General features: G+C 57.2%; 2 protein-coding genes across 2 annotated transcripts; both read left to right on the top strand.

Moving 5' to 3' along the window:
- The first annotated feature begins 3,369 nt into the window (after positions 1 to 3,369).
- LOC109944638 (cytochrome P450 93G2) lies at positions 3,370 to 5,036 on the top strand. The gene has a single exon (XM_020549403.2). It carries the CDS (start codon positions 3,371 to 3,373, stop codon positions 4,919 to 4,921), a length of 1,551 nt encoding a protein of 516 aa, XP_020404992.1. The 5' UTR covers position 3,370; the 3' UTR covers positions 4,922 to 5,036.
- A 142-nt stretch (positions 5,037 to 5,178) lies between these two features.
- LOC103643044 (cyclic nucleotide-gated ion channel 18) lies at positions 5,179 to 7,777 on the top strand. The gene is made up of 2 exons (NM_001364977.1): positions 5,179 to 5,686; positions 5,803 to 7,777. Exons 1-2 carry the CDS (start codon positions 5,213 to 5,215, stop codon positions 7,486 to 7,488), a joined length of 2,160 nt encoding a protein of 719 aa, NP_001351906.1. The 5' UTR covers positions 5,179 to 5,212; the 3' UTR covers positions 7,489 to 7,777.
- The last annotated feature ends 713 nt before the right edge of the window (positions 7,778 to 8,490 follow it).

The raw sequence follows: 8,490 nt of genomic DNA, 5'->3' as shown, positions 1-8,490 counted from the left end.
TGCTGTCTCACACCCCCCACAGGTCAAGAACAGGTACCACATGATGAGGCGCATGGAGGATGCTGCGATGTATTCGTGAGAGGTCTAGGCCGTCGTCTCCCAGTCAACTTTGGGTTGCTGGACCGTTGTCTCCTTATAATGTAATTATTTATTTATTTTGTATAGAACTCCTATTATATAGTAAGGTTGTGACATTCGATCCTGTGCCATGATTCATCATATGTGTGAGACTTGGTCCCAGCACACCTAGTGATTATGTTCGCGCCCGGGTCTTGGTGCCCCGAAATCCGGGTGTGACAGAGGCTCGGGCTACGCTCCCGAGGTACCCTAGGACATTTCCGAGACCAGCGGGAACGATTTGTAATGGAATCCCACCAGAGGGAGGCACCGAGCCCTCGGACCCTATCAAATGGGTCCGTGTCTAGCAAATCACCTGCAGGTACTTTTGGAGCGCACCTCTGGGCCACTAGCCGACCCTTATCGAACGGGGCTCGGGCGTCCACTCGGATCACCCGTTAGCAACTCACTGGAAACACCGTGTTCAGTGCCCTCCGAGGGTAACATGGTGCTTTCCCCCCTTCCTCCTTGCGGAAAGGCGACGAAGGGGCGTACAATAAAAGTCGAGACGGTCCTCGATCGTCCTCTCGCTCCGTGCAGAGGCTCGGAGGCTGCTCTCGCACCAAGGCTACGGCCAAATTGTCGACCACCTCGACAAACCAACTTAAAAACTCGGGGCCTGACCATGCAGCCGGGTTGCGGCCAGGCCGCATGAGGGAACAACAAGGCTGACCGAGGCATCACAAAAAGAATTAAGACATCAGAGAAGTCAAACCACTCCTCTGAGGCCTCGGGGGATACACCCGACGGATGCGCTCGCGCGCACCCATCGGAACCAAACATAACCGGAAGAGGCTAGTTCCCCTGCAAAAATCCAGCAGAACCTCCAAGCGAGTGCCCACACTCCCTTTGAGGCTCGAGGGCTACTGTCGGGTACCATAATTAGGGGTACCCCCAATGCTCCTTAACCTGGCTAGAAAACATCTTCAGAACAAACTGTAAAGACTGATAAGCACGGTTCAAATCAAGGCCTCGTCTACCAAGGGATGCGATCTCATCCAAGCCCAGCCTCTGGCAAGAACAGTAGTTCCGGACGGATTCACGCCTCGCCCGAGGGCATCCTCAGGCAGTGGGCGCACCCTCGGCTCGCCCGAAGCCCAGCTCAGGCAAGCTTTGTCGTGCAGCGACCTCGGCCGAATCGCCTTACCAACCGACCGTATCGCATGCGCATTTAATACGGGGATCGCCTGACACCTTATCCTGACACACGCGCCTCAGTCGGCAAGGTCGAAGTGACTGCAGTCACTTCGCGCCCTTTACTGATCGTTCTGAAAGGAAAACAGCACTATTCACCCCGTTCCGACTACTGTGCCAACCACCAGGGTAAAACTGAGTCACGACCTCCCCCGAGTTCAGCCTCGGGCGCAACAGGGAGCTCTGCCACGCCCGACCTCAGGCCTCGGCCTCGGGAGAAGGTCTCCGCCTCGCCCGACCCCAGGCCTCGGCCTCAGCCTCGGCCTCGGGAGGAGTCACATCCTCGCTCGACCTCGGCCTCAGGAGAAGTCTCCGCCTCGCCCGACCTCGGGCTCGGACCGACCACGCCACAGGGGATACATCATTACCCTACCCCTAGCTAGCTGCCTCAGGCTACGAAGGAACAAGACCGGTGTCCCATCTAGATTACTTCGGTAACAGGTAATGATGGTTCCCCGCGTGCGCCCATGACGTCGGTTGTTCTCAACCCCCTACGAAAGCAAGGAAACGTCAGGAGGATCCATGCCGCACCGCCAGCTGCGCTTCTACAGGGCTCAAGCACTTCTCTGCCGGCAACGTTAGCACATATACAGGGCTCAGGCACTTCTCTGCCGGCCACGTTAGCACATAGCTACACCCCCATTGTACAGCTGAGCCATCTTCTTGTATCTATAAAAGGGGATGTCCAGGACCTGCATGAGGAGAGGAAGGCGAGCAAAGGCAGGCAGAGTGGGAGAAACGCAGAGGAGGCTAACTCAGACAGCTCACCTCAGGGCCACACCCTCTCTCTCTCTCGCGACGCTTGTAACCCCTACTACGAGCACCCCGGTGCAAGATAATATAAGCCTCATCCTCTCTCTTGTGTTTCATCTTGCATCAACCCATCTGGGCAGGGACACGCAGCGACAAATTCACTAGTCGGTTGAGGGTCCTTGCGGGTCCGAAATGCCGACACATTGGGAGAGTTTTTTCACGTTAAACTCTGTGTCTCCTTTTCCCACTTGCGATCCTAACATGTTTCATGGGGATGAAATCATGTCAATTCGTTTCTAAGGCCTTGAAAACCGTGTGAAACCTCCATTAAGAATGATTTATTTCATCTTTACATATTTTACTAACTTCTAGTCTTCTATTGGCCATTGAGTTACATCATGTAATTGGTATATGTTAGTCTATGAAACGGTGAAGCGACTTTTTTTTGCATCGAGACGCCGCATAAATAGACGAAGTCAATTGCAACCAGAAGGAACGGAAAAAGGTAACATATATTATTACTCAGGTTTAAGATGCATGTGACACTCAGAATCAACGCGTTGAAGAAAATAGTTGCATACACCTTAAAAGTCAATGGCGGATAGAGAAGGAAATCGGCATGCGTGAACGGGGTGAAGAAAAAAGTAAAGCTGCAGCATGGGAAGAACTTAGTGCCAAAAAGCATAACACATACGAAAAAAAGCTAATCACATGGATGGTTATTTTTCTAGAAAAGAAAAGAAAAAGCTATCGCTGTTTGGTTAAGTGTTGTGGATGCGAAAAAGACGTATTTAACCACCTTAATTATCCGTCAATAGTTATGATGCCACGCACACGTACTACAACTAAATCCTGTGAATCTTGACGCTGCAAAAATAGCCCACGTAAGTCTACGGGAGGGCTAGAAGGAATGGGAAAAATTTGTAGAACGACGAAATTGGCTAGTTGCTTAAAAGTCAATGGCAGCCACAAGGAAATTTAGGGGATGTAAAGCTACTTAGGGCTACTTTGGGGATGTAAAGCTACTTAGGGCTACTTTGTGAACCTTAAATCTCCTTCGGGATTGGAGGAAATTAAAGTAGAAATGAACTAATTTTCTCTCCAATCTTCTTCAATCCTGAAGTGATTTAAGTTTTTAAACTAGCCCTAAAATTTTTGAGTTCACGATGCATCGTCGGGCGGGCCTGGGCTGTGCCTTTTTTGGTTTGATTTTGATCCCATGTAGTGGTATGGATGGGATAGTATGCTCTCGGTTGCTATATATAAATCTAAGCACACCATACCCAGACAAAAGACCAGACCAGAAATGGAAGCAGCAGCTGCTGTCACTCCCCTGGCCCTGCTGCTCCTCCTCCTCCTCGTCACCAGATGGAGATGGAGTAGTAGCCGCAACAGCAAGCTGCCCCCGAGCCCTATGGCCCTCCCGCTCATCGGCCACCTTCACCTCATCCGCCGGCTGCCGCACAGATCCTTGGACCGCATCCTGGCGCGCTACGGGCCCCTCGTCTACCTCCGCCTGGGCCCCTCCACGCACTGCATCGTCGCCGGCACCGCGGACGCCGCCCGGGACCTCCTCAAGCACGAGGCCAGCATCCCGCAGCGGCCGCTCACGGTCGTGGCACGCCACCTCGCCTACGACGACGCCGGCTTCGCCTTCGCTCCCTACGGCGCGCACTGGCGCTTCATGAAGCGCCTGTGCATGTCCGAGTTGCTGGGACCGCGCACCGTCGACCAGCTGCGCCCCGTGCGGGAGGCCGAGCTGGCGGCCGTGCTGGGGGCGGCCGCCAGCGCCAGCGCCAGTGGGGAGGGGGAGCCCATCGACGTCAGCCGCCACCTCATCAGCATGTCCAACAACGCCATCATGCGCATGGTGGCCAGCGCGCTGCCGGGCCACATGACGGAAGCGGCCAGGGACTGCGCCAAGCACGTAGCAGAGCTCGTGGGGGCCTTCAACATCGAGGACTACGTCGGCCTCTGCCGGGGCTGGGACCTGCAGGGGCTCACGCGGAGGACGCGCCAGGTGCGAGACAAGTTCGACGCGCTGCTGGAGATGATGATCACGGCCAAGGAGGAGAAGCGTCGGAGACGGCAGCAGGGACAGGGAGACCACCACGACCTGCTGGACATCCTCATGGACGCGGCGGCGGACGAGAACGCGGAGGTCAGGCTGACCAGGGAGAACATCAAGGCCTTCGTCCTCGACATCTTCACCGCTGGCTCCGACACCACCGCCACCAGTGTGGAGTGGATGCTGGCGTACCTCATCAACCACCCGGCCTGCATGGACAAGCTGCGCGCGGAGCTGGACGGCGTGGTGGGCGCGTCGCGCCTGGTCGGGGAGCAGGACGTCCCGCACCTGCCCTACCTGCAGGCCGTCTTCAAGGAGACGCTGCGGCTGCAGCCTCCCGCCGTGTTCGCGCAGCGGGAGACCGTCGACACGGTGCGCGTCCGCGGCTACGTCATCCCGCCCAAGACCTCCGTCATCTTCAACGTCTTCTCCATCGGCCGCGACCCGGGCTGGTGGGAGGACCCCCTCCAGTTCCGGCCGGAGCGTTTCATGCCGGGCGGCGCCGGTGCAGGCATCGACCCCAAGGGGCAGCACATGCAGCTGATACCGTTCGGGAGCGGCCGCCGCGCTTGCCCGGGCATGGGCCTCGCCATGCAGGCCGTGCCGGCCTTCCTCGCCGCGCTGGTGCAGTGCTTCCACTGGGCGGTGCCCATCCAGCAGGGCCAATCCAAGGCGCCGCCTTTGGACATGGAGGAAGCACCAGGGCTCGTCACCGCCCGGAAGCACCCTCTCCTCCTCATCCCCACACCGCGCCTCAATCCGCTGCCGCTGCAGGCAACAGCTACCTAGATATATACAGTGTATTTCTCTGCAGTCGATCGTCGTGTAAACCGATTGTATTGTTAGCTACTACTACCGTACTAGGTATTGTATTGTATTGTATTGCTTGCTTTTCTATTTTTGGAAATAAAAGCATGAAAGTGCAAGCAGAAAAACTATCTAGTCTGGCCACCCCCCGCAACGCGCGCGCGGCCCTCCTCGTCCTCCTCCTCTCGCCTCTCCCAGCAGGCCGGGCAGACCCCCGGCCGGCCGCCTAGCTTGTCGCCCGCTCCTTGTAGCTCGGATCCCGCGCGTGCAATAATGGCCGGCTTCATCAACCGCCACATCCTCCCGCCGTTCCGCCGGCCGCCGCTGCCATTCTTCCGCCCGGGTGGCGCGGGGTCGGCGTTGCCCGCGGGCCGGCGGCCATGGACGCCCCGTCGCATCCTGGACCCGGGCGACGACGCCGTGCTCCGGTGGTACCGCCTCTTCTTGGTGACCTGCCTGGTGGGCCTGTTCGTGGACCCGCTCTACTTCTACCTGCTGCACACGGATGGGCTGGCGGCGTGCGTGTCCATGGACATGGGCATCGGCGTGCTGGTCACCGCGGTGCGCACCTTCGCCGACCTCTTCTACCTGGCGCACATGATCCTCAAGTTCCGCATCGCCTTCGTGGCGCCCAGCTCCCGCATCTTCGGGCGCGGCGAGCTGGTGAGGGACCCCGACCAGATCGCCATCCGGTACCTGAAGAACGACTTCATCATCGACCTGGCAGCCATGCTCCCGATACCGCAGGTCCCTAATAACTATAGCTAGCTAGCTAGTCGATCGATTGGATTGGGAATTGGGATTGGATATATAGCTTAGCTAGCTGATATGATGCATGGTATACCTATATTGTATGCATGCAGATGATCATCTGGTTTGTTATACCAGCTGTGAGTACATCCTCGGCCAATCACAGCACCAACAACACGCTCTCCATGATCGTGCTGATCCAGTACATACCAAGAGTCTATCTCATAATATCCTTGAACTCCAAGATCGTCAAGGCAAGTGGAGTGGTGACGAGAACTGCCTGGGCGGGGGCGGCGTACAACCTGCTTCTCTACACGCTGGCAAGCCATGTCCTCGGTGCTCTCTGGTATCTGCTCTCCGTCGAGCGCCAGTACTCGTGCTGGAAGGAGGTGTGCACGAGCGAGAACGGCACCACGGCAGAGATGCCTACCAGGTGCTTGTTGAGCTTTCTGGACTGCAAGAGCAGGGACAACCCCATACGCCAGACCTGGCATAACCACAGCGCGATCCAGAAGCAGTGCATGCTTCCGGACGCCGAATATGACTACGGATTGTTTGGCGATGCCCTCAACCTGGACCGCAACGGGGTCGGCTTCATCGATAAGTACCTCTACTGCCTCTGGTGGGGATTTCGGAACTTGAGTTCCTACGGCCAGAACTTGCAGAACAGCACCTACAAGGGCGAGACCGTCTTCTGCATCCTCATCTGCATCATGGGCCTCGTCTTCTTCTCCCACCTCATCGGCAACATGCAGACCTACCTGCAGTCCATGACGGTGAGGCTGGAGGAGTGGCGCGTCAAGCGCCGGGACATCGAGGAGTGGATGCGCCACCGCCAGCTGCCGCCGGAGCTCCAGGAGCGCGTGCGCCGCTTCTTCCAGTACAAGTGGCTCGCCACGCGCGGCGTCGACGAGGAGTCCATCCTCCAGTCCCTGCCGCTCGACCTCCGCCGCGAGATCCAGCGCCACCTCTGCCTGGCCCTGGTCCGCCGCGTGCCCTTCTTCTCGCAGATGGACGAGCAGCTGCTGGACGCCATCTGCGAGCGCCTCGTCTCCTCGCTCAGCACCAAGGACGCCTACATCGTCCGGGAGGGCGACCCCGTCAGCGACATGCTCTTCATCATCCGCGGCGAGCTGGAGAGCTCCACCACGGACGGCGGCCGCACCAACTTCTTCAGCTCCATCACGCTGCGCCCGGGGGACTTCTGCGGCGAGGAGCTCCTCACCTGGGCGCTCATGCCCAACCCCAGCCTCAACTTCCCGCAGTCCACGCGCACGGTGCGCACCGTCACGGAGGTGGAGGCCTTCGCGCTCCGCGCCGAGGACCTCAAGTACGTGGCCAACCAGTTCAAGCGCCTGCACAGCAAGCGCCTGCAGCACGCGTTCCGCTACTACTCGCACCAGTGGCGCAGCTGGGGCGCCTGCTTCGTGCAGGGTGCCTGGCGCCGCCACAAGAAGCGCAAGCTCGCCAAGGAGCTCATGAAGCAGGAGGGCATCTGCTACGACGACCAAGGCGGCGCCGCGGCGGACGGCCACGGGACGGACACCGATGGAGACAGTACGCCGCTGCTCGGCTCCGCCACGGAGCCAGGGGCGGCGGCGCCGGCCGCGGACGCCGGCGCCAGCGCCGCCGCGCACCTCGGGGCCACGTTCCTGGCGTCCAAGTTCGCCAAGAACACCAAGCGTAGCGCGGCGCAGCACCACAAGAGGATCGACGACGACGTGTCCACCATCAAGTTCCCCAAGCTTGCCAAGCCCGACGAGCCGGACTTCTCCTTGCATACCGACGACGCCTTGTGACTGATGAAGACGACGTTCCATGCATGCATGCTGCTTGTCGTATGAGATGGATCGATCGAATCGAAGAACATACGATATGATCGAACCGCCTGTAGGCTGTAGATGGATATCGATCCATCGAATCGAAGCACGACCGCCTGTATAGCTGTAGATGGATATGCACATGATCGATGATGGAGTCGCTAGGAATGAAATCAGCGTCGCCGTCCGTTGTACTGCCGCTGTATACTACACTAGTGCTGATTTAGTGGAATTGACCTTAATTGCCGATTATACTTCCGTTTATACTAGTCTACACTTCTAGATCTAGTTGTGCATCTATGCAACGATCTTTCATCTACCACTCTTGATCCTCGGCGAACTTAGATTATGTTGGGATAGTCTAGTATTCACTCTAATACATATAAGTTGATATTGATTGAGGTGTAAATTAGTTTCGATTCATGTGTACTGGATGGAATACTAGAGCTCCCAAACAAACTCTTATGGAGGTAGAAGAACCCATAAGCAGAAGCTACACTACCGGCTGAACTTGTCGGTGTTTCGGGTCTGACCGCGCACCCAGGGTTACCCCCGAGGTGTTTTTTAGGAGTAGGACGGTGTTGCCGACTGTAGCTCGATGGTTCGTGTTGGGCGCACAAGAAATAGTAGACAATGATGTACAGGTTCGGGCCGCTTTGAGGTGCGTAACACCATACGTCCTGGCTGGAATGCTTTATGCGATGGGTTACAAGGGAGCTCTCTAGTGCTGGAAAACGTAGAGAGCGGGGTGGATGGCTAAGTGATGAATGATGTCTCTCTCGATCGATCGTCTTGAAGGGGTGCCCCCTAGGCCTTATATACTCGACCGTGGGGCATTACATGTGGATATGATAACAGCATGAGCCGGAATAATGCTGAACTAACTGAGTCTATCTTCCTATAGTTCAGCCGACTCATCCTCGCCCAGTTCCGACGTACGGGGCTCCTGTGCGGGAAAGTCGGGTTACTGCTTGCAATTAT

Source organism: Zea mays, chromosome 2, assembly GCF_902167145.1.
Source record: "Zea mays cultivar B73 chromosome 2, Zm-B73-REFERENCE-NAM-5.0, whole genome shotgun sequence".
NCBI classification, from domain to species: Eukaryota; Viridiplantae; Streptophyta; class Magnoliopsida; order Poales; family Poaceae; genus Zea; species Zea mays.
This window is presented reverse-complemented; position numbering and strand designations above follow the sequence as displayed.